The sequence below is a fragment of the Mus pahari genome, chromosome 8, assembly GCF_900095145.1.
Source record: "Mus pahari chromosome 8, PAHARI_EIJ_v1.1, whole genome shotgun sequence".
NCBI classification, from domain to species: Eukaryota; Metazoa; Chordata; class Mammalia; order Rodentia; family Muridae; genus Mus; species Mus pahari.
The window spans coordinates 13,038,945-13,062,242 of NC_034597.1; the positions used below are offsets into that span (position 1 = coordinate 13,038,945).

Genomic DNA, 23,298 nt, shown 5'->3' on the forward strand with positions numbered 1-23,298 from the left:
AGCTAGGTTCTCCACAACTTAGTGAGCTGAAACAAAACAGTCCACTGATTTAGATAAACCTTAGTTAGAAACTGGCCCGAACCTCTGTTGGAAAGTTCCTCCAGCCTTATCGTCTGATGAGGTTGACTTTGAGCTCCTAATCTTCTTCCTTCGACCACTCAGATGCTGAGATTACAGGCCTGTGCCAGCACACCCAGTTCATGTTGCTAGGGATCAAGCCCTGGGCTTTCCAAATCCCCAGCCCACAATGGAGGGGATTTATTGCTGTCATTGTTTTGGTTGGTTTGAGGTTTTGTCTTTCCTTCCTTCCATCAAAACCAGAACTCACTGATGAGACAAGTGTTGCTAGCCACATACCTCCAGGCTTCTCTCATCTCTGCCTTCTGAGGCTAAAGTTACAGGTAGGCTGCCATACACTCCTGGAATTGGGGGAGAGGGCCTCTGGAGATATGAACTCTTGCTTATACAGCAAGCACTTTAACCACTAAACCATCTTCCCAGCTTCATAATAGTTTTTAAATCGGTCACTATCCATATAGATAGGGACAAATTAATAAGTGTATAAAGGTAAATGTATTCAGTTTTATTTGAGGGGTTATCATGTGGTGGTCATCTCCAGCCACCTATATTCAATTTTAAGTCTTGTCCTTTCTGCCGTGGAGGAGTTAAATTACCTTTGGCTCATTGGGTGTGTTAGTAATTATATGAGCCTAATAGGTATCTTAGCAGTAAGGGCATGGCCTGTTCTCAGAGAGAACTAGAGTTTGAGTTGCAGCATCCATCTCAGGGTGCTCACAGCTACCTGTAATTCCAACTCCAAGGACTCTGATGCCCTCTTCTGGTCTCTTCAGAAACCTATATGGATGTGCAGTGACACACGCACACACACTCAGCAGAGGTCTAAATCAACCCCATTCCCAAATAGCATATAAGAAGCCTTTCTCACTTCAGATATATGAGATATATGATTACCCCAACCTAATTAGGCAGTTAACCTTTTCCCTTTCTTTTTCCCTTCTTTTTCTTTTCTTTTCTTCTTTTCTTTTTTTCTTTTTTTTTTCTTTTGAGACAGCCTTATTATACATCCTGTCTGCCTGAAACTCACAAATATCTACTGGCCTCTGCTTCCCAAATGCTGGGGTTTAAGGTGAGCTCCATCATGCCTCACCAACCTTAACATTTTATAAAGTTCAAAACGATATGTTTTTTATTTCTGGCTCATCATTTGGCAAATTAAAAATTTGTCAGCTGGGCGGTGGTGGTGGTGCACGCCTTTAATCCCAGCACTTGGGAGGCAGAGGCAGGTGGGTTTCTGAGTTCAAGGCCAGCCTGGTCTACAGAGTGAGTTCTAGGACTGCCAGGGCTATACAGAGAAACCCTGTCTCGAAAAACCAATGATAATAATGATAATGATAATAATAATAATAATTTGTTATTTAGTACATTTAAGCACTCAGGATCATCTTGCTAGGAGGAATCCTCAGACATAAGCTCCTACAGTGTATAAAGTGCTATAATGAGTTTCCATGCTTATGAATTAGGGCATAGGAACGTAGATACATCTACTGTGTTATGCCAGCATCCATGACTTTGCCTCAATAGCTGATCTATACCTCTGCCACAGTGGGTGGCTGCTGTGGCTATTTCTCTTCTTCCTCCTCCTCTTCATCTCTTTTTGGTTTTTCGAGACAGGGTTTCTCTGTGTAGTCCTGGCTGTCCTGGAACTCACTCTGTAGACCAGGCCTCCTCTTCTCTTTGCGTGACGATTTTTGTGTGGACCAGACCATTCTAGATTCACTGGGCAGCCAAGAAGTAGCTTGGACTCCTGGTCTTCCTGCCTCCACTTCCCCAGTGCTTGAATTACAGGAGCGCCAACACACTTGGTTTATGGGACCCAGGGATCAAACCCTGGGCCTTCTTCATTCTGGCGAGCTCTCACAGCCCTACCTCCCTATGGGCAGGGATTTGTTTTTATTTCAGACATCCCACACAGCAGGTGATAGAACAAACAGGTATCCACTTATAGCCACAGTGAAGAGGAAATGAGCCCCATGGAGGCACTGATATTCAGTATAGACACTGAATGTTGAGCTTCATAGCTAAAGTAAAGACCATGTGTATAATATACCCTTACCTCTCCATGTATGCTTTATGATCAGCACATGTGTTGTGCTGAGCCATCACAACAGGACGCCTGCTCTCAGTCCACTTCCTGTACAGGTCACCCCTTGCACCAGTACACACCAGTTAAACTTCGGTTTTCATTGTATAAGTACCTGCCATGCCAGACCTAACCTTGGTAGACACCATAGCTTTTTATGTTAATTGAACACTCAGTGTTTGTTGATTTCTTTTTCCCTGAAAAGTTTGTCTTCTAATATATAGACAAGTTGCATGAATTCATACTTAGTTGGTAGCTGTGTTGTAGAACAAAATTTTACTGACTAGACTGCAAAGGAAGTAGGAGTGGAAGGTTTACATATGAGTGAGTATTCCTCATGCCAGGGAGACCATTATTTTCACATCTGGATAGTCTGAGCTAGCCAAATAGAAGTAGGAATTTCCTGCCAGATGTTAGTTCTTTGAGCAACCTGTGGACATCGCAATGAGGGGATCTAAGTCCTGCTTTGCTAAAGCTTACCCATGATGCAAGCTCGCTCCTAATGGGTAGCAGACATTGCATATATGTTGCCACTAAAGCCAAGAGTGTTTGCTATTATGAATCGCAGGAACATCCAAGGCCTAATTTTCAAGGCACAACATCAGTCTTGTGGAAACTATTTCAAAAGTGAACATTCTATTGAAATTGCAAAATGTAAATGATGACAGTTTCATTAATAGAAAGAAGGTGAGACTGTATTGCCACAAGTATTCCAAATAACTTGATTAAGGTCATTTAATAAAGTCAGTTTAAGACAGAAATATTTCTCTAAAGAAGCAATCTGAAAAGTTATGAAAAATTGTATTTATGTCAATTTCCTGTTCAAGGTTAATAGGGGACTTAGAAAGTAAAATATCCTTCAGAGAAGCTGCACACAAAAAGTAGAAACACTTTATCCAGCTGAAACAAGAAGCATTGTTAAGGGAGGAAAAAGACTGCATGTGATCTCGCTGCCGCCGCTGTCCTCCTCTGGAAGGGGAAATATTGACATTTACCAAGCTGTTTACTCCAGCTTTCTGATCTCCTGCAGTTTATTTTTATAACAACCTTATCGATGGGCCTCTTACCCAGCTCTCTAGGTTTAACTGAGTTGAGTCGATTTGTTACCACAGCTTCAAGTAGCTGTTACAGAACAAGCAAGACACCCTAATAAAGCTGTAAACGTGTTTACTCAAACAGAGTATTGATTTTACTTGGAGAGGGAGAAGCTGATGCTTAGCACAGTGTCAGGGTGGGTGGATTTCACTGCAGTTTTTCATTGTCATCTGTCATGGTTCTGAGACACCAAGGAAAGCCATCAGAGGATAATTAGAGGTAGCAGAAATTTAACCCCTAAAAATCAGTTAACTGTTGGGGGTGGGGTCTGTAGCCAATTAGCTTTTATTAAAAGTTTCCCCTGGTAATAATAACTCAGAACTTTGAATGGTATTTTCAAGTAGAACAGGATCCCAAGGTTGTGACTTGTTAAACGCATGAGTGTAATGGCTACAGCTACCTTTGACTTTTCTCATTATGATAATTAGACCCATCAGAGCCAAAGCCAGTCAAGGACAGAGAGCTGTACATGATTTTCCTGAAAAGGCAGCCTTATGGAATTGGTAAGGCATTCAGATATAATTAAGACATAGCTCTAAGGAAGACAAAATGCACGCGCCCACTTCTGGAGGGCTCTCAAGTGTTTTGTCCTGCACCGTGACCATGCACATGAAAGCACCCATACCGTGTTCTGTTTCTTTCTTTTTTTTAAAGATTTATTTATTTATGCATATGAATACACTGTAGCTGTCTTTAGACACACCAGAAGAAGATATAGAATTCCATTACGGATGGTTGAGAGTCACCATGTGGTTGCTGGGAATTGAACTCAGGACCTCTGGAAGAGCAGTCAGTGCTCTTAACTGCTGAGCCATCTCTCCAGCCCTCTCATGTTCTATTTCTAAATGCATTTCTCTTTTGTTTGGGGCTGGAGGGACTTGTTTTTTGTTCTTGTGTAGGGTTTTTGTTTGTTTTGAGACAGTCTCATTTTATGGCCTAGGCTGATCTGAAACTACCACACTTAGCTAAATACTTTGATTAAAATAGATTCTAAGATATTTCTGTTTGCTTTTCAAGTCGTGTGCATGTGTACAAGAGTATGGACATGTTCCCAGCACTTGGGAGGCAGAGGCAGGCAGATTTCTGAGTTTGAGGCCAGCCTGGTCTACAAAGTGAGTTCCAGGACAGCCAGGGCTATACAGAGAAANCAAAAAAAAAAAAAAAAAAAAGTATGTACATGTAAGTGTACATGTAAGCCACTGGGTCCATGTACAGGTCATAAGACAGTCTTGTAGAGTCAGGCTCCTCCTTTCACTTGTATGTGGGGTCCCAGTATTGAACTCAGATCAACAGGCTTTAGTGGCAAGTGCTTTTACCCTGTGAGCCATTTCTGGGGCCTTTTCATTGTGATCTTAATGATTGAGGTTAATGCACATCAAACCGTAGCTGAGCCCCATAATAAAGCATTAGCTTCAAACCTCAGGAAAGGCTTCTGCGTAAACACACCACCTACCATCTTGCAAGTAGCTGGAAAAGCCTTGGTTGAGAGGGGAACGGGCACGTGCAACAGTGAACATAAAATGAACATGTATTAACGATAAGCTTGACTGCTCAGCGTGTCTTCCCACAGCTCCTCTACTCTGTCCGGTGTTTTACAGCGAGGCTCCCATGCCTCCTTGCATTGCTCCTGTCTCAGTGACTGGTGTAGGCGAGATCTCGTGGATGGCCAGTTCTAAGGCCTTGAGTAGCAGACTGTCAAAAGGCGGCAAGAAGAGGTTGTGGATTCTTTGAACTGTGCTGTGTGTTTATTTGTGCATGTAGTGTGCCACACCAGGCTGCCCTAAGTTAAATCTTTAAGCCATCAAGTAGCATGTTGTAAGTTTTTGTTACATTAAAGGGGACCACAAGGGCTCACACTCTTTAGACGTCAGGAGGTAGAGGAGGAGATTGGCTTTTGACAGTTATGTTTAGATCTTGTCCTCTGTGTTAAAGTATTTGATGACAGAGGAAAAAGGAAGACATGGATTTATTTTTCAGAAGATGTCATTTTTATATGTGCATTTCAGAATCCCTGCAGTACAGTAGCTTACTCTGCTTTTGAGAGAATGACCGCAGTATGAAGTGGTGAGCGGTGAGTGCTGTAAGCATGCAGAAGGGTGAGGTGCAGCAGGATGGGGCCGTCACACGTTAGCTTCAGGGTACTTGCTCTTTCTGTCCAGCTTTGTCAAAAGTAACAGCAGTCCATTTCAAGTCAAGAAATGTTGAGGAAGGTAAGGAAGCGAGCTCGTGAGCATAAAGACTCTGTAACTTAGAAATTAAAACAGCAGCTGTAGGTTGGAGAGTTGGCTCAGTGGTTAGGAGCATTTGCCGTTCTTCCTGAGGACCCAGATCCAACCAGCACCCACATGGTGCTCATAACTTTCTGTAAACCAAGGTTCAGAAGGCACTGTGACCTCTTTTGTCTCCAAGAGCACCCGGTATGTATGTGGTGCAGACATACGTACATGCGGGCAAAACACCCATCCATTTTAAAAAGTCAGATGAATTAATATAGTTTTAAAAAGCAATAACTAAATAGATGTTTGATTTTTCAGCCCCACTAATGACCACCTTGTGAAACATTTTCATTTGAAATTTTCCCTCCAAAATTCAAGCGTTGCCAGTACAATAATATCAAAAGGTTGGGCCTTAATGGCTGAATAGATAGATCATTAATAGAACTAAAGAGGGTTAGGGGCCATATTTGTAGCTCAGTAATACAGTGTCTCCCAAGCATGGATGAGGCCCTGGGTTAAATCCAAAGCATCATCAGCATCGTCAGCATCATCAGCATCATAATAGATTAAAAAGAGGCTCCCACAAAGCTGTGACTCTCCCCACCCCCTTCCTCTGTGTGAAATAGGAGACAACCTTTACCTAACCAACTAGCAACAGCTTGATCTGGGACTCCCCATTTCTTCTATTAAACAAAATGGCTATACTTTATCAACAACCTCATCTCAAGTATTCATCTATAATACAAACAGGCAAAAACAAGAGTCTATGGACAAATAATTTTTGAGTGGTAATTTAACATCACTAAGCCTCAGTTTTTTACAACTATAGAAATAAAGATGGGTATCTACCTTGTTTGTGTTTTACTGAAACTCTCTCTCTCTCTCTCTCTCTCTCTCTCTCTTTTTTTTTTTTTTTTTTTGTTTGTTTGTTTTTTTCGAGACAGGGTTTCTCTGTGTAGCCCTGGCTGTCCTGGAACTCACTCTATAGACCAGGCTGGCCTCAAACTCGGAAATCCGCCTGCCTCTGCCTCCCGAGTACTGGGATTAAAGACGTGCGCCACCACGCCCTGCTTTTTCTGAAAGTCAAATAAAATGATGTTTTACAAAACATAGTGCCTGACCCACAAAGAGGATTACCTGTTAACCTGTTAACCTGTTAACCTGTTACAAGAGGAATCTCCAGCCAGAGCCAGACCTGGAGGTCTTCACTGGATGGAAGCAGATGGTAACTGTAGACCTGGGCCAGCATCTGGCTGCTGTGAGCACATCCTTATTAGATGAAGCTATGGGGTGGGCTGTTTGCATGTCTGCTTCCAGCCTCACACCAGCCTCCTGGATGACTTTGCATCCATCCTGGATTCTAGAAGAGCACTGGGTTATCCACCTGGTTCTTAGGAGTACTCTCACAAGATCTGCATAGACCATAAGCTCTTTGTCCTTGCTTGGTCTAATCTAATAGGTAATTAAGTTGATTGGCCTGCAGAGAACTTTTCACTGACCTCCAGTAGTGGTGCTGTGTAGGAAGGCTGTATAAATAGATCTATTTGCATACTTCCTCTTGCCTTCTCCTCTATATGGCTTTCAAGTGTTCCCTACAAGATGATTTGTGTTTTCCCTGACTGCTACTTCCTAACTGATCCACATTCACTCTGTCCTATACTCCACTCCACTTTCTTATAGCCAAAATAATAAGTTTAGGGAGAAGTTCAGTTGTTTCTCTCTCATGGTTCTATGGACAGTGGCTCCATGTTGGTTTGACACAGTGGTCTAATAGAACTCTTGTGACCTTCATCCCTGTCTCTTCCCCTCATCTTAGCTGCAAGCTCTGTGTATACCGCTCTTCTTTCTGGCCTTAAACACTTTGCATAATTGAACTATAAACAGGAACTCAGAGTAGGTCTGTGGTGGGCCTGTGTGATACAGAAGCCACTGTTCCAAGCACAGCGCTCTGAGAAGCATCCTAGGATATTCCAGGGGCCTCTGCTGAATCTCTCTGGTAACATTTTCTCTTTACTTCTGCCAAAATTACCTGACTGGAGGTCCTATAATCAGAGCTCAGCTGTATGAGATCCATATCACAGCACAGACCTTCAAATGCTCTCCATGTTGCTCTGCTTGCTGTGCCTTCAATACCACTGATCTTATATTGTTTGCCAACATGGACTTTGCTCTAATGCTTCCTTATTTTCTTCTGTATATAATATCCATCTCTTACAGTACACACCAAAGCTCTGTTCATGACACCTCCTCCAGGAAGCATTTCTTGATTTCTTTGGGTACAGATTTTTTTTTTCTGAAGCAGAAAAAGCTAAGACACTCTATATTATTTATCTTTGATTTCTTTGGTATGTAGCCCAATACCTAGATATCCAGATATACAACCTTTACAAAAATAGAGCCTTTGAGTTACAGTCTTTCCTGCTATATGGCATCTTGGATCTGGTGTCTTCTGGTGCAGGAGACAAGAAGGTTAAGCAGGTGGGAGTATACACCAAAGTTGACACTAAATGGCAGGCATCTGTGTGTTTGTTTGTTTGTTTGTATGTTCGTTTTAAAACAAGTTCCCCAGGCATGGTATTGTGTACCTTTAATTCTAATACCAGAACTCTGTGTTCAAGGACACCTACGACTAGATAGGACAGAAAGTCAGGGTCTTACTCAGTAGCCCAGACTAGCCTGGAGCTCACTATGTAACATTCAGCTACCACACCCAGCTGCTAAAGGGCACGTGTCTTTTTAAAAAGCAAAATAAAGACTAAATTGACCTGGAAATGACAGAGAGCAATGTGTGTGCGCACACATGTAGACAGGCTATTGCTTGCTAAAATATCGTATCGGGTTTGCTTTAATTGCATGGTGATGCCTTTAAGAACAAAGGTAATTACATGATAACTTGTGTTACTGCTCCCACATTATCTCTTAATAACTATGTAATTAACTTGTCACTACTGTACAATGTGAAGTTTGATATTACTTACATATAAAGAGCATCGATAACTTCAGTGAACAAGCTGGAGTGAGGCCAGGGACAAAGGCAGCGAGGAAATCACCCACATCAGAGCAGTCAGGAAAGCAAATGATTAATTAGATCGTTGTACCTGTCCAGAGAACTGAAACCAAAGCCACAGCAGAGCTGGGGCTGAGTCACGTGACCTTCTGAAGCTACTGAGCATGCATGCAGCAGAGAGAGGATGCCGAGAAGGTTGAGGAGCCGCCAGGGTAGGGTGCAGTGCAGAGGCCCTGCAGCCTCTGCTGTTTGGAAGAGTGTCTCTTTAAGTAAACATGGGAGAGGGCTTGTTTGGTTGTGGTTGTTGAGACAGGGTCTTACTGTGTCTTCTAAGGTAGACTTCTCCCTGCCTCAGGCTCCCGCTGACTCGGATCACAAGCAGGCACCACTAGGCCTGGATCAACATGTAAAACAATAATAAAGGGAAAACCAGCCAGATGAGGAGGCAGGTACCTGTAAGCCCCTGGGAAGACCAGGGATCCAAAGCTGTCTCAGACAGACAGACAGACAGAGACAGAGAGATAGAGAGACAGACAGACAGAGAGAGCGCACCTAGGGCCAACCTGGGCCGTGTGAGATGCTGTCTAAAACAGAGAGGAAAACATTTCTCATCTCGTTTCACCAGCATCTTGAGTTTGTGTGTGTGGCGTACATGGCAAAGATGTGCAGCCCCAGAAACTCTGATTCACTGCTAGTGAAAATGAAAACTAGGATGGCCACTTGAGAATACAGTCTGGCAGTTCCTTACACACTACACATATGCTTACCATATGATCCAGCAATTGTGTTCTTTGGCTGCCCAAATGAGTTGAAAACTTATGTCTGCACAAAAACCTGTACACAAATGTGTATAGCAGTTTTACCCATAAATGACAAGACTAAGAAGCAACTGGCATGTTCTTCAGCCTGTAGGTAAATGAGTGCACAAGCCATGGTCCATGCTACCCAATACGACCAAGCCCGTAAGAGGCGGTGAACGGGGCTGTCATGATGAGTCACTGGTTGAGAGCACTGGACACTCTTGCAGAGGACCCAAGTCTGATGGCAGGGGATCTGATTCCCTCTTCCAGCCTCCAAGGACACCAGGCACATGGCAAACAAGTATACACACAAGCAATAACACCGTACACATAAAAATAAATTTTCCAAAAGAAGAAATGAGTGAACGGGGCTGTGTAAAGGTGCCTGCCGTGGAGCCTAAAGGCCTGAGCTCAATTCCCACATCCCATATGGTCCAAGGAGAGAACTGACTCCATCCTCTAACCTCCACATGCTCACTCGCCATGGCACAGCACACTTAATGTAAAAAGTAAATTTGTAAAGTAGTCAGTTTTCTGTTACATATATTTTTCAAGGTGCAGGCATCGTAGAAGCTTGGTGTGGTGCACATGCCTTCAGTCCCAGCACTGGGGGGGGGGGGGCAGAAGTAGGTGGGTGGATCACTCTGAGTTGGAGGCTAGCCTGCTCTACGTAAGTTGTTCCAAACCAGCCAGAGCTGCACAGCAAGGCCCTATCTGAAGGCTTAGGGGGGACACTTAGGCTGTTAATTCATTCACATTAAAAGGAATTCCCTCTCATTTTTTAAATATGCACATTAGGTAAACAATACACTCTTTATGATTAATAAAGACTACTTCTTGAAGGCTCCACCTCTAATTGATTATGCACTATCTGTAGTTCATCTTTGCTGGATTTTAAAAATAGATTATTGAAAAGCTGATACTCTTCAGGGGCCAAAGGTCTTCGCTTTCGTCAACATTCAGGTTTTCCTTGTCGGAGTAAATGGGATGTCATAGGGCGGCCACGCATCCATCGGCCGGTTCTCTCAGAAGGAGGGCGCCAGCACTTAGCCTCACAGAATGTTCCACAACACGAGCCTTTCTCACAAAGATCATGGCAGGAAGAATGGGGAAAACAGATGTTGCTCCTAAGGGTTCTAATAGATGTGTTTCCATTGTAAGCTGATCGCACCCTGAACCTGGCGTCTGCCCCATTCCCTGTGTGGGCCTAACATTTCAATCTCAGAGTTTGGCAGAAAGTTTATACTGACCTTTGCCTGTTACCTGTAAACCGTGAAAAAGAAATACTCTTGAGAGAATGAGTTCACATTCTTCCAAAGGCATCATTCAATTAGCCAAATTAATTCTCTTCTATAATTGGGCAAACATTTTATCACCTACGGAGCCTTTCCCAGGCCTGGCCTGGTCGTGGTAGCCCAGCTTCACATTAACCTCCAGCTCCACCCTGCTCCCTAGGCTGCCTGGGGCCTCAGGGAAGGCCGGAAGTCGGCTCCACAACAGTTTCTCATTATCCTGTCCTGAACACAGAGACAGCTCAGGTTCCCCAGAGGCAGTAGCACAGGTTTTTCTGGTTTTGATCTATCTTATTAGTGACTACACCTTTTTCCTCCCTCCCCTCCCCTCCCCTCCCCTCCCCTCCTCTCCTCTCCTCTCCCCTTCCCTCCCTTCTTTCCTGTCCTTCCTTCCTGTCCTGTCCTTTCTCTCCTTTCTTCTGTGTTAAAGTGTTGTTTTATAAACCTTGTCATGCAGTGTGCCCTTTACTGTGGGCACATCCACCATCCCGTGCTGCTCCACCCCCCACCCCTGTTCATGCATTCGGACACAGCAAGGCTGCTGTGAGCACTTGGTTCATTTACAAATCCAGGCGCATCTGCATTCATTTACCCTGAGCAAACATCTGGAGATTCGATGACTGAGGCATAGAGTAGGTAAATTTAACTTTTTCAGACAATGTTTGTTTCTATTTTATATGTATGAGTGCTTGCCGGCATGTATGTCTATGCACCACATATGTGCTTAGTTCCCTAGAAGGCCAGAAGAGGGCATTGGAGCCCTTGGAACTAGCGTTAACAAACAGTTGCAAACTGCAACTGTGTGGGTGCTGGGAATGGAACCATGGTCCTCTGGAAGAGCAGCTTGCATTTTTAACCACTGCACCATCTCTCCAGCCCCAAAGTTAACTTTTTCAAGCACTGATGAATGGTTTTCCAAAGTGGTCTTATCATTTTACATTCCCTGGGGCTGGTAAAATGGTTCACTGGGTCAAGGCACTTGCTTAGCAAGCCTAACAACTTGCACTCAGTCCCTAAACTCAAGTAAAGATGGAAGGAAAGAACCAACTCCACAGGTTGTCCTCTGAGGCCCCCACATGCCCACACACATCATATACTCAAGCAATAATAATAACTGAAGCCTCCTTAGTATCCCCTAAGCCAGTGTGCCTAAGATCTGGTAGATGCACACCCTTGCCCTGGCTCCATGCGCACCGCACCATCTTGCTGATGTTGCCTCAGCCAGTCTGCAGCCACATTACCGCGATTCCGAGCTACGTGGATAATGGTGCTACACCCTCTGTGAATTTGGCATGTTTCTCTTTGCAGGTTTTGTTTGGTTTGGTTTGGGTTTTATTGAGTTATTTCTTAAACAAAGCAATTTTGATGAAGTCCAAATTATTCTGTCTTCTGTGAAAGACTTGTACTTGGGGGCTAAGGGGTCGTCATAGCGGCAAAGGACTTCTGAAGTTGGTGTCAGTAGATTCAAAGTCACAAAGATTTCTCAGATGCCATAGCCTGATTTTTTGTTTCCCTTTGGAGTTGATTGGTTGGTTTTTGTTTACAGTGCTGGGGAATTGAACATGGGGCCTCTCACAGGTTGGCCCCATGCTCTGCGCTGAGCTGTGTTCCCAGCCCTTCACACCCTACCCCCGTTGTTTTCTGTTTGTTTGTTTGGTTTTATTCTGTTTTGGTTTTTGAGGAAGAGTCTTCTGACAATGCCCAGACAGACCTTGAACTCACACAGGCTCCCTGTCTCGGCCTACCTAGTAGTTGGGCTGACATACATCCAGGTTTTAAAGGCGTCTTGTCGGGCTGGTGAGATGGCTCAGTGGGTAAGGTCCAGAGTTCAAATCCCAGCAACCACATGGTGGGTCACAACCATCCGTAACAAGGTCTGACTCCCTCTTCTGGAGTGTCTGAAGACAGCTACAGTGTACTTACATATAATAAATAAATAAAGGTGTCTTGTCAGCTCTTGGTCACCGTGAGGCCTCAGCCGGCCAGCACATGCTCTCCCGGGTATCCGGGTTTCCCTGCTTTTCCTTCATGCTGTCTTGGCATTCCCAGTGGCTGGTCCTACAGGGCGCTCTCAGATACGTTCCTGGGGATTTGACGTGCTTGATTCTGTGAGTAGCATCTCGAATATTACTTTGTAATTGCTCACTAGTAGGCATAATTGCGCGCGCTGGTGTAGCTACTCACAGGAGCTATCAGTGGAGATCCTCCAGCTTTGCTAAAGTCACAGGTCACAGCTTCCTAATCCCATAGGACTCCTAGACTCATTTGCATATGTGCAGGGTGGGGTTAGTGTTATTGTTTGTTTTCAAGGCAGTTTTCTGTCCCCCACGCAGGCCTCAAATGTCACTGAGTGGCTGAGGATAACCTTGAACTCTGTACCTTCTTACCTCAGCTCCCAAGTGCTAGGATTAAAGGATGTGCTGCCCCGGTGTGCCAAAATACGAGAGGAATTCTGGCTGACAGCAGTGTTGATGCCGTAGAGTGCTTTTCTGTATCCCTGGGTCAACCCACCAGATGGACATGACATTTTCCAACTCTTTTTGAGTGGAGTGGTGAGATAGGCTCTCACTGTGTAGCCCTGTTGTCTAGAACTCCCTGTGTAGACCATGCTGACCTCAAACTCACAGAGGACCACCTGCCTCTGCTTCCTGACTGCTGGGCATAACAGTATGCTGGCCTCGAACTGCATAACAGGCTGGCCTCGAACTCAGAAATCCACCTGCCTCTGCCTCCCGAGTGCTGGGATTAAAGGCGTGCGCCACCACGCCTGGCTGGCCTTGCCTGTTTTGAGTCATAGGCATGGAGATACTGATGGGGACTTCCTTTCCCAGCTCAGCGGCTCATTCTGCTCCAGTAAAGTCTCCATGAGAGTGCTGCAGAGCACATGGGCTCGGCAGGTGGTGCCAACCTGTGGTTTTAGCATCCCGAGGAGGAGGCAGGAAGAGGTAGGGTCAGGGAAGGAAGGCCACCCTGAGCTACATCTGAAGCCTGCCAGAAAGGGGGCATGGACGTTCTTGCTTCATGTTTAGTCTCAAGGAAGAAATTAAATTCATCATTCACCTTACAATATTAGCAGTGAATTTTTATAAATTTCTTTCTCATGTGGAAAAATTCCCTTCTGTTCCCTATTAAAATTAGGAATAGATATGAGATGTTGCCAAATGTCTTTTCTGTATATATTAGAATGCTCTAAGGTCTTCATACTTGGTATAACAGATTATGTCAATATCCAAAAATATTAATCCGACCTTGAGAGCTTGAGCTAGCACTACTTTATCATAGGTTTTATTATATTTTAGTGTGTGTGTGTGTGTGTGTGTGTGTGTGTGTGTGTGTGTGTGTGTGCATGTGCCTGTATGGAGGTTAGAGAACGACTTTCAGGAGTCTATTCTACCTTCCATAATGGGGTCAGGGACTTGAATGCAGGTGTGCATGGCAAAGCACTTTTATTAGAGAAGCCATCTGATTGGCTGTACTATCTTGTTAGGAGATTAGGGATTGGGACAGGGTCTCACTATGCAGCCATGGCTCGCCTGGAGCTCACTATGCTGTCCTCAAACTCAGACTCCATCTGCTCTCCCTGAGTGCTGGGATGAGGTGCTTCTCAGCACACCAGGCTTCTGCTTTTTATTTTCACTAGCTTTGTTTGTTTGTTTGTTTTGTTTTGTTTTGTTTTTATGTGTATGAATGTTTTGCCTGCCTGTATACAAGTGCATCACACAGAGGCCAGAAGAGGGCGCTAGATCCCCTGGAACTGGAGTTGCAGGGTTTGTGAGCCACTGTGTAGGTGCTGGGAACTGAACTCGGGACTTTGCAAGACAAGCAAGTTCTCTTAACCTCAGAGCTACTCCCCGCACCCCATTGTCTTGTGTAATGTGCTGTTTGGTTTGATTTGCTCAGATTTCCTTCAGAACATTTCCATCTTTTCTGAATATTGTCCCTGTATTGTAAGGAGCACTGCTAGTCACAGGAAGGCTGGGGTCAGGATTAAAGTACAAAGCATTCCCTTCCTTTAGTCTTCTGGAGAATCTCTCCAGCATCGGTGGTGGCCTTCTTAACTGTTCAGTGGAGCGCACCAGTGACACACCATCTGCCCGTGGCCTTTGGTAAGGAACAGTTCAGTGTAGCTCTAAGCACTGACAGTAAGAACAGTAGGAAGTTTGGGACCGAGGCACACCTGAGGTGGGCCTGGGTTTATCTGCACAAAGAATGCTCTGAGATATTCTCTGCAAGAAGCTCTTTCTGAGGTAGGGTCTTGTTATATAGCTCTGCTGCCCTGGACATCAGAGACCTGCCTGCCTCTGCCTGGGGTCACAGGTGCCTCACCCCTGCCGTGACTTTTATTTACAGTGGCCGCAATCGGGCTAAGTGAGCTTTGACAACCTGTGTACTCAAAAAAGTGCAGGTCTGAGGTCTGTGGCTTACACTGTTCATAGTGCTTCCGAATTATCCCTCACGTGTGCACCATCCATGGCGACGTGGTCACTCCTCCTGACTTATACTGTCCTCTTCAGTCTCTGTCTGTCTTCTCAGCCCCATGGCGGCAGGCAGGCCTGGGCTGTCCACCTTGTGTGTGACTTGATGACCATGCATAGCCAAGTGGAGTCATTTCTATTTCTCCTCATTTGTTCTTTTTGTGGCTGATGTATATTTGAAGAGTTCGGTTTCATATTATTTGTCTTTATTTCAACTGTTTGTAGAGAACAAACCTGACTCCTTTTATACCATCCTAGAGTGAAGCTGTCTGCAGTGCAGTTTCTGTATTTACCTTTATGTTAACGTCACACTGATCTGCAGAGACCAGCTGCACTCCAGTGTTGATGCACTCCAGTGCGGCCTCTGGAAAGAACACCTTCTGTGCCTTTCTCTGTCTCTCTGTCTCTCTCTCTCTCTCTCTGTCTCTCTCTCTCTCTCTGTGTCTGTCTCTGTCTCTCTGTCTCTCTCTCTCTCTGTCTCTCTCTCTGTGTGTGTCTGTCTCTGTCTCTCTCTCTGTCTCTCTCCCTCCCTCCCTCCCCCTCCTCCCCATAGATTTTGTTGGTTTTTTTAAGCAGACTCTCCCATAGCTCAGGCAGGCTGCGTTCTTTGTACCTAGGATTCCCGAGATCCTGACTCTGCCGTCTCCGCCTCCCAATGCTGGGATTGCAGGCGCCAACAGCACGCTGCATCTCTCTGAGGAGATGGTAGGGTTGTCTTGAAATAGCATTGTAGGAGGAATACCAACACAGAAGCAGTCCACAAGGATGGATGGGGAGAATTAAACCAGGCTCCGTGTGATCCGTTTCAGTGGCGCTTTAGACCCTCCCTGTGAGTGTGTGTGATGTGTATCTCAGACTTCATTACTGTGACACAGAGTCTCAATGAGGACAGGTTTGTTTCTCACACTTGCAGAGGTGGCAGGAGACCAATGCTGCCTTCTAGGTGGTGCCACCCACAGGCAAGCAAGCGTTGCTCCCACAGTTACAACATGCCAACCCAGACACGAATTCTGCCGATGCCCTAGGAGCATCTCCGTCCAATAAGTTGACAGTCAAGATTGACCATAGTGGTGACACTTAGAGATCAGAGTCACTGGGCCACGGCCGAGCGCTTGGCACTGCTAACTCTTACATCGCACTCACACTTGGTCTTCTGTCTGTCCCAGGCTTTCTGTCCCAGCTGGTCTCTGACAAGCCTCTGACTGAGTGCATCCGCGCCGGCCACTATGCGGCAAGCGTCATCATCAGGCGGACTGGCTGCACCTTTCCCGAGAAGCCAGACTTCCACTGATGGAAGAAAGAAAACTCAGGCTGTGGAGTGGAGACACCAGTGACCACGTCCTACGCGTTCCTGCCATTAGAAAGAATAGAGTTATCCTCTGTCATTGCCCACCATGGTTCTCATTAGTAACTTAGAGGGCTCAGTGCTACTCCTAGGACCTTTAGTCTCTCTGAAATCTGGGAAAAATGTTTATTTGCATAGTTTGTTAGTGCCTCTTAAATATCAAATGGGAATACATTTCAGTAGAAACTTTAATTTCATTTTCAATTGTAAATTCATCGGTATTTAGTAAATTGATCATTTTTTTTATATTTCTGCTTCCAATGCAGGTGCAATTTAATATAATAGACTTTTTAAAGAAATTAATGCTAACATCATTCTTGAGCTTTTTATATAAATATATTTAATTTGGAAGCATGTGTGCGCACATGTCATATATATATATGTGTGTGTCATATATATATATATATACATGTCATATATATATATATATATATATTAATACCCAATAATTGTCAAATAAGGTACAGAGATGTTTATCACACCAATTATTCCCCCATAAGCTCTTCCATGTACTTCAGACATCTGATGGACTTGGGGCAGCTGACTAACCCGCAACATTTGCATTATGTTCAGACTGTAATCTGCTTACTGATGGTACTCTGTAATTTGATACAAATAAAAAATTGCCATATAGGGATTTTTTTTTCTGTCTTGCTTTTGCTCAATAAGGAAGAAAGAGTGCTATTTAGTACTGGGCCCTATATGATTTTATTGATGGGGTGAGGTAAAAATATAGAACATTATATATAAATATATATAACATATACATACACATACAATAACATTATAAGCGTCCAGTAAGCACTCTTTTTGTGTGTGTGCTTTCATTTCTTTCAGGTAGACAGTAGGAGTGGAATTACTAGATCATATGTAAACTTTGTTTGTTTGTGTGTTCGTGTAACCTTTACAAGGAACTTAAAAAAAAAATCCAAAACAGCTGGCTATGGTGTAATCCTAGCACTTAGAAAACTGAGGCAGATAACCACCAGGTCATCCAGGCGATCTCAGGGCTAGCCTGGGCTACCTCACAAAACAAAAGTATATTTTTTCACTACCTTCAGAATGTGTTACAGTTCCAGCTTCACATCCTTAGTCCAACACTTATCACTGCCTATCTCCAAGATCACAGATAGACAGACTACTGAAGGGGCCATCTTTGGGGGCTCATGGGTTTGCCTGTGTGGGGGTGCAGGTGTCGGTGTAAATGTGCCTGTAAATTCAGGTGCAAGTATACATATGTAGGGGCCAGAAGTCAACTTCAGATGCCCTTCATGGGCATCTCCTTTGTCTGTCGAGGCAGGATTTCTTCTCAGCCTGGAACTTGATTAGACTGGGCTGGGCAGCAAGTCCCAGGATCTACCTGTCTCTGCCTCTGCAGCTCTGGGGTTCCAAGCATACACCATTATTCTGGCTTGTATAAGGGACTCTACATCTATGCTGCCTCTCTGGGGACCAAACCTCCAGCAGGTGAACAGGACAGAGAGCCCATGGTGTGGTTGCAGGGCATCGGTAATGCTGTCTGACTTCTGTTTCTGTAATAGCTGCACCCTTGGGATTCCTCCTGGCAGCACACAAGATTTACAGTGTCCCCACAACCTCACCTGCTGACACTTGTCACTCTGCATTGTTTGCCCCTATAATAGTGGGTATGGATGGTTCTGACTTGATTTTTCCTCATTGTCCATCAGTGTTATGCATCGCTCTCTTCATATGCTGCCTGCTCTGGGTGCTACTTATCCTATTTGTTGTGGTTTCAGATCTTTTCCAATTTGTAAGTGAACAATTTATCTTAAGTTGTATTTTCAATATATTTCATATGAAATTCCACTATATGATGTACTAATATTTTCTCCTACCACATAGATTATCTTTTCCATTTCTAGAGGTGTTCTATCCAGTTTTGGGTTGGTATTATTATTATTATTATTATTATTATTATTATTATTATTATTATTATTGTTACTTGTAGCCCTGGTATCATGTCTAAGAAGCCAGTGCTGAACCCAAGTCAGAATATTTACTTCTACATTTTTTTTCAAGATGTATTTTATTTATNCCAAGTCAGAATATTTACTTCTACATTTTTTTTCAAGATGTATTTTATTTATTATATGTAAGTACACTGTAGCTGTCTTCAGACACCAGAAGAGGGAATCAGGTCTTGTTACAGATGGTTGTGAGCCACCATGTGGTTGCTGGGATTTGAACTCAGGACCTCCAGAAGAGCAGTCACTGCTCTTAACTGCTGAGCCATCTCTCCAGCCCTCCAGCATTTTATCCTAAGAGTTAAGAGCACTGGCTGCTCTTCCAGAGGACTCAGTTTCAGTTCTCAGCACCCACACAGCAGCTCACTGCCTGTAACTCCAGTCCCAGGGATCCAATGTCATCTTCTGGTCTCCATGTCTGTGCCCACATATGGTACACAGACATATGTGCAGGCAAAACACACACATGAAATGAAACGATACATTTTTTAAGGAACAGTTTGGAAGAGCTTAAGTATATGGTTATTGTTTCTCTTCAGAGACCCTGGCTTGGTGCAAAACAAGCCTGGTCTACATAGTGAGTTCTAGGCCAGCCAGGACTATATAATGAGACCCTTTCTTATATGTAGATTTTATGTATATGTGGACATTTTATAAGTATGTGAGAGGTTTTTGAGGCTGTGGTTCTTAAAACCATAATGCTTTTACCTGTGCTTCGGCAGCACACATACCAAGATACAGAGAAGAGTCACATGATCCCTGTACAAGGATGACACACATTCGTAAAGGATTCCATATGAATAAATATATATTAGTAAATGTAAATACATACATATAATTACCTTTGCTAGGCAACATTACAATTCTGTAAAGTTGCTCCCATAGCCCAAGGACTTCCAAGCCTCGGTGGCTTCGCTTGGAGGGCCTCCCTGTGACCACCAGGCTGCTGTTCCCTGCTCTGTCTATGTGCATCCCAGTTTCCATCCTGTCTGATCAGGAGCATACAACGAAGTCAGCGTCCTAAGCAAGTGCCAACTTACTGGTGTGTCAGAGCACACCCATCTCAAGTCTTAAATCCAGCAGATGTCTGTAACTGACCCTGATACTAGCATCATAATTTATGGTTGCCCATCTAAGTTTAGGGTGTAATTATGTCTGCAGTTTATCTCCTTCAGAAAGACAAGTCTGTCCCCACTCTGCTTCATAGGGAAGGTGACACTGGACTGCCCTGTAGCTTTGAAAGGCTTGCTAGTTCCACAGGGATGCCTGGACCCCAATCCCTGCAGCCTGTAAGTGTGACATAGTTGCAGGCATACTGCAGATGTACTGAAGGTTTGACCATAATATAATACTCTACTGGAATATCTAGGGAGCCTTGGTCTAGTCACAGGAGCCTATGAAAGCAGAGAGCTATCTGTGACTGGAAGCAGCAGAGGAGGGCAGGAGAGATCAGAGCAATCCAAGCTCAAGAAGGACCCAAGGTACCACTAATGAGAGGGTCGGGGCAACAGTCAAACCTACAGCCCTCCCACTGCAAGAGCTGTGTTTGACCCTTACTGTGAAACAGTTTGTTAGGAAGTCTTTCCCCAGAGCCTCTTAGGGAGCAGAGCCTTGCTGAGAGCTGGGGGCAGCTTTCCGAAATCCCTATGAAGTATACTGGTGGCCATCTGCCACCAACAACAGAAAAACCAACAGGTGATCTCTTAGTAAAGACCAGAGGCCCCTTGTGGTGGCACACACCTGTGATCCCAGCAGGAGGCTCTCAAATTCAAGGTTTGGGTTACACACACAGACTAGGGAGGGAGGGCAGGAGGGAGGCATGAGAAGGAGGTAGAAGGAGAATTTTATATTTATTTATTCTGTCTCACCTGGCTAGCTTGGGACTCAGTGTATACCAGGGTAGTGTTGAACTCAGGGACTTGCCTGTCTCCCAAGTGCTAGAATTAAGGGGGTATGACACCAAGTCTGGTCTGTTTTGACTTTTTGTGTTATGTGGGGTGCAAGTGTGCCCCTACATGCACACGGAGGTCAGAAAACAACCTATGGGAGGCCTCTTCTGCGCTCTGCATGCACCAGCCATGAACATGGTACACAGACACCCATGCACATAACATAAAGTGGAGAGGGACTGAGGAGACAGCTCAGCAGTCAGTGTGTGCTCTGAGCACAGGTCCCAGAAACTGTTTTAAATTTCTATGCCGTCTCTCCTGTCCCTATTAAAACAGAATAAAATAAAATAAAGTGGCCAGGCAGTGGTAGTGCACGCCTTTAATCCCAGCACTTGGGAGGCAGAGGCAGGTGGATTTCTGAGTTTGAGACCTCTCCCCCTCTCTCCTGAGTGTTGAGATTAAGGTGTGTAACACAACATCCAATCTCAGTGGTCCTGGGGATTGAACCCCAGGCTCTATGCATGCTAGACAAGCATGCTAGCAACATAACCATATCCTGAGCCTGTGTGTGTGTGTGTGTGTGTGTGTGTGTGTGTGTGTGTGTGTGTGTGTGTGTGTGTGTNTGTTATGAGGTTCACTGTGTAGCACAGGTTGGTGTGGAAGTTACAAGCAATCCTCCTGTCTCCATCACCTAGTGCTAGGATTACAAGCATGAGTTACCATAATATGCATTGTTTTCCATACCATGACTCCATAGCCACCCCCTATATGATCCACTTCCCAGGGCAGTTCCTCCAATCAACAAATACTTTCTGAGTAGCTCACATGCTCAGCAGCACCATGGCCTCTCAGGCTTTGTCTTCATGGAGTCAGTGTCATAGACTGTTGGGTTGTGTTTGGGTGATATTACTTCCCTATGAGAACCTTCCCTATCCTAGGAGCTTCCTATCCTCTACAGAGAGCGGCTTTCAGACACAGTGTGTCTTAGTCACTGTTCTGTTGCTATGAAGAGGCACCATGACCACAGCAACTCTTTACTATAAAAAGGAAGCATTTGATTGGGACTTGCTCACAGTTTCAGAGGTTTATTCCCTTAGCGTAATGGGGAACATGGTAGGATGCAGGCAGACATGGTAGTGACTAAAAGCTGAGAGTTCTGCATGTGTATCCAAAGACAGCAGGGAAAGACTGATTCTGGGACTGGATTGGGTTTGGGTTTGGGTTTGGTTTTTCGAGACAGGGTTTCTCTGTGTAGCCCTGGCTGTCCTGGAACTCACTCTGTAGACTAGGCTGGCCTTGTACTCAGAGATCTGCCTGCCTCTGCCTCCCAAATGCTGGGATCAAAGTCGTGTGCCACCTGCCCAGCTGGATTTGGCTTTTGAAACACCAGAGCCTATCCCCAGCTACATGCTTCCTCCCACAAGACCACACACACCCCAACATGGCCACATCTCCTAATCCTTTCAAATAATGCCACGTTCTAAGCAATCAAATATATGAGCCTCGGGGGGCCATTCTTATTCAAGCCACCTAGGATAAACATGGACTTATCCTAGAAGAGTAAGAAGGTGGTGGGTGCTGTCTCCCACATTCTCAACTGCGTAAGTCTGGACTTCACACTGGGTTTCTTTGTTTTTGATAAAGGCTATTATACAGCCCAGGCTGGTCTCATACTCACTGTGTAACAAAGACAGGCCTTGGACTCCTAGTGCTCCTGCCTCCTAAGCACAGAGACTGCATGTGTGTCACTATGCCCAGTCTAGGAAGTAGGCTGTCCTCTATGCACACTAGGAAGTAGGCTGTCCTCTATGCACACTAGGAAGTAGGCTGTCCTCTATGCACACTAGGAAGTAGGCTGTCCTCCATGTTAACTAGGAAGTAGGCTGCCCTCCATGCGCTCTAGGAAGTAGGCTGTCCTCTCCATGCACACTAGGAAGTAGGCTGTCCTCTATGCACACTAGGAAGTAGGCTGTCCTCTCCATGCACACTAGGAAGTAGGCTGTCCTCTCCATGCACACTAGGAAGTAGGCTGTCCTCCATGTGCACTAGGAAGTAGGCTGCCCTCCATGCGCACTAGGAAGTAGGCTGTCCTCTCCATGCACACTAGGAAGTAGGCTGTCCTATATGCACAGTAGGAAGTAGGCTGTCGTTCTCCATGTTCACTAGGAAGTAGGCTGTCCTCTCCATGCACACTAGGAAGTAGGCTGTCCTCCGTACACACTAGGAAGTAGGCTGTCCTCTCCATGCACACTAGGAAGTAGGCTGTCCTCTCCATGCACACTAGGAAGTAGGCTGTCCTCTCCATGCACACTAGGAAGTAGGCTGTCCTCAATGCGCACTACGAAGTAAGCTGTCCTCCATGCGCACTAGGAAGTAGGCTGTCCTCTCCATGCGCACTAGGAAGTAGGCTGTCCTCTCCATGTGCACTAGGAAGTAGGCTGTCCTCCATGCGCACTAGGAAGTTGGCTGTCCTCCATGCGCACTAGGAAGTAGGCTGTCCTCCATGCGCACTAGGAAGTAGGCTGTGCTCCATGCGCACTAGGAAGTAGGCTGTCTTCTCCATACGCACTAGGAAGTAAGCTGCCCTCCATGTGCCCTAGGAAGTAGGCTGTCCTCCATGCGCACTAGGAAGTAGGCTGTCCTCTCCATGCACACTAGGAAGTAAACTGTCCTCTCCATGCACACTACGAAGTAGGCTGTCCTCCATGTACACTAGGAAGTTGGCTGCCCTCCATGCGCACCAGGAAGTAGGCTGTCCTCCATGCGCACTAGGAATTTGGCTGTCCTCCATGCGCACTAGGAAGTAGGCTGTCCTCTCCATGCGCACTAGGAAGCAGGCTGTCCTCCATGTGCACTAGGAAGTAGGCTGCCCTCCATGCGCACTAGGAAGTAGGCTATCCTCCATGTGCACTAGGAAGTAGGCTGTCCTCTCCATGCTCACTAGGAAGTAGGCTGTCCTCCATGTGCACTAGGAAGTAGTCTGTCCTCTCCATGCACACTAGGAAGCAGGCTGTCCTCTCCATACACACTAGG

At 45.2% G+C, this 23,298-nt stretch overlaps 1 protein-coding gene across 2 annotated transcripts in view; it reads left to right on the plus strand.

Moving 5' to 3' along the window:
• The window catches only part of Adk (adenosine kinase), a 396,625-nt gene extending 379,881 nt beyond the window's left edge, over window positions 1-16,744 (plus strand). Inside the window, exon 11 of one of the 2 annotated variants that reach the window (XM_021203140.2) lies at window positions 16,213-16,744. In XM_021203140.2, coding sequence (XP_021058799.1) covers window positions 16,213-16,337 — 125 coding nt within the window. In that variant the 3' untranslated portion in view covers window positions 16,338-16,744. The remainder of the gene's footprint in view (window positions 1-16,212) is intronic. The other variant, XM_029541565.1, reaches the window with a different exon arrangement.
• The last annotated feature ends 6,554 nt before the right edge of the window (window positions 16,745-23,298 follow it).